General features: G+C 44.5%; 1 protein-coding gene across 1 annotated transcript; it reads left to right on the top strand.

The window, feature by feature from the left end:
* The first annotated feature begins 1145 nt into the window (after positions 1 to 1145).
* LOC145909725 (uncharacterized) lies at positions 1146 to 2678 on the top strand. The gene is made up of 3 exons (XM_082997079.1): positions 1146 to 1259; positions 1511 to 1642; positions 1752 to 2678. The coding sequence occupies exons 1-3, from the start codon at positions 1146 to 1148 to the stop codon at positions 2676 to 2678; spliced, it is 1173 nt and encodes a 390-aa protein (XP_082853205.1).
* The last annotated feature ends 216 nt before the right edge of the window (positions 2679 to 2894 follow it).

Here is a 2894-nt window from a genome sequence, read left to right as displayed (position 1 = left end):
ACAAGACTTGTCTTAATATGCTTGAGCCAATGGCGGTACGCAAGTTGCCCTGAGCCTTGCGCGCTCTACGCTTGCGTGAGTGATCGACTGTGTGTTGTCGCGCACGTGTTCTGATAGTGTGGTTTTTCGTTCTTGTCCAGCCGTATGTACTGTTTTCTTTTGACCTATGTATTTTGCAGTTGTTCCTTAGTTACAGTGACTTAAACCCCCATGTATGAAATAAACAATTAACATCATAACACCCATCATAACAGAAGCACTGAAACGTTTTGCAACATGTTAATTCAGTCAGCTTTCTAGCAAAGTCAAATATATTGAGATTTAAAAAGTACAGTCGGTACACTATTTAAATTGATCAATATACGTTTCCATGCTTGTCTTGGAACCAATGATGATTGGAGTGAGCTGCGGTTACGCCACTGTTGCGAGGAATTTAATTCTCACCCGTTCAGCTTGCTGCCTGATGAATAACTTGCCCGTAAAACCAGGCGAAGACTTCCACATTATGGTGATTATTTTGCTAAACAGAGGTCGTTAAACGGGATGCAGCAACAAGCAACTATAAGTGGGCATCGTTTTTCAAATATTGTCAATGGACAGTGGGCAACAGGGGAACAGATCACAACAGGATCCAAGTGTTGTGTGATGATGGGTTCATTAACTTTTTTTGATTCAGAATACAAGTGGAGAAGTACGGAATGCAATGTTACTTCGGGATATATTTGTCAACGGATATCAGTAGGTATCTGCAGACGGACAAAGTTTAAATAAAATATATAAATATTTTTACTCATCCTCACAGGTCGTAACTGTGAGACGAACAGAATTTATTGCCATTTTTAAGTTAGTTTGTTACAATTAAATTGCCTTACACTGATATATAAAATCAAAATGTTTTCAGGAATATTTAAACGTAACAACATATTGGTGTGAGCAAGTAAGGAGCTTTACATAAACATATTGTTTAATTTTTAATTACATACCTTTTAGCAAGTACAACAACCCCAACAAACAACTGAAATCGTGCTGGAGAAAACGACAAAAGAAGTTACGACAACACAACAGATTCTAACAGCATCCCCAGATACGTATATAATAATGACATTGTAATACTCCCTGCGGACAAAGGAAATGTGACGGTGGTTATGAATAGATGGGATTACGAGAACAAGCTTAAGTTAATGTTGGTTGACGAAAAGACCTACCGCAAGGTGAAGAGGGATCCCGGTCACATTGTTAAACAAAAGGTTAATGCAATGGTTGGTCGCTTACACAGGGACAAGCAAGTGTTATCAGTAAGGGAGTTTTTCGAGTTGCATAGCACGGATGGGCGGAAGCTGTGTCTTTATGGTCATCCAAAGATTCATAAGCCTGGGGTTCCAGTTAGGCCTATTGTGTCGTTCCTGGATCTCCCACGTATAATCTTGCTAAACATGTGGCCCGTATTTTGGCCCCCCTTGTGGGTGCGACGGATGAGATCGTCCGGAATTCTATCGATTTTGCAGCACAGATTAAAGAATTGAGCGTGGAGCAGGAGGAGGTAATGGTATCATTTGATGTCGTCTCTCTCTTCACAAACGTACCGGTGAAGTTGGCGGTGGGAGTGGCAGCAGAAAGACTGCAGAGAGATGAGGCATTGGAGGCAAGTTGTTCGTGGCCACTACCGGAGATCGTGGAATGCATTCAACTCTGTCTGGACGCCACCTATCTGTCGTTCAAAGGTGAATTTTACAAGCAAATTTTTGGTACAGTCATGGGGTCTCCGCTTTCAGTTGTGGTCGCCAACACAGTTCATGGAATCCGTGGAGCAAAGAGCGTTGTCAACGTTTTCGAGTCCCCCACTTTGGCGACATTACGTGGATGATACCTTTGTGGTTGTGCATCGCGACTACGTGGAATCGCTGCTTGAGCACCTCAACTCGATCGAAGCGAGCGTTAAGTTCACCATGGAGGTTGAGCATGGTGGGATTTTATCGTGTTTAGATGTTGCTGTTCAAAGGGAAAACCGTGGGTCGCTTCGCACGAGTGTTTACCGAAAACCGATACATTCTGACAGGTATCTATCTTTCCGGTCAGCGCACCCTATATCCCACAAGCTGGCTGTAGTGCGTGCACTATACGCTAGAGCGGAGAATCTGGTTACAGAGAAAAAGGCCCGAGAACAAGAGGCGGGTAGTGTGCGGGATGCTCTGTTAAGGAATGGTTACCCAAGCTCCTTTCTGCGACGAAACCATGCATCCCTGCCTAAATGCGACAAAAGGCCCTCCGCGGGTGTGGTTGTTCTTCCATATTTTCCAGGACTTTCGGAGACCTTGAAGAGACTGCTGGAGGATTTTTCCACCCTGGTGTTCGAGCGTCGTTCAGTCACATTACGCTCCTTGGTCTCGTATCCCAAAGATCGCACTGGAGGCGCGCTAGATGCTGGGGGTGTGATATACCGCATCCTCTGCGGAGAGTGTGAGAAGGTGTATATTGGCGAGACGGGTCGCGCCTTACGGACAAGATTAAAGGAGCATCAGCGGGATGTCAAGCCCAAGAAATTTACAAGGACGGCACTGTCGCAACATGTAGCAGAAACAGGGCACATGGTCAATTTTAAAGATACAACAATTCTGGACAGGGAAAAGGACAAGTACAAGAGAATGTTCATTGGAGTCTGTGCATATAAATGGACATGAATCTGCACTTAATGACAAAAGGGAAACCTTTTTTCCACCCGTTTATCGGCATTTGATAACGGTCTGCGCGACACGTCCCCTGATTAAACCTGATGGTCCTGCGTACCACAGGGCACTGTGATTTAGACCCCGGTATCTCATTCCTTGTTGGCGCGCATTTTTAATTCTTTGTGCTCCCCTCCCCGTTTTTCAGCTTTTTTCTTGCTTTTTTCGCTC

This window comes from Ascidia mentula, chromosome 7, assembly GCF_947561715.1.
Source record: "Ascidia mentula chromosome 7, kaAscMent1.1, whole genome shotgun sequence".
NCBI lineage: Eukaryota > Metazoa > Chordata > Ascidiacea > Phlebobranchia > Ascidiidae > Ascidia > Ascidia mentula.
Note: the sequence above shows the minus strand (reverse complement) of the source record. Positions and strands in the feature narration are given on the sequence as shown.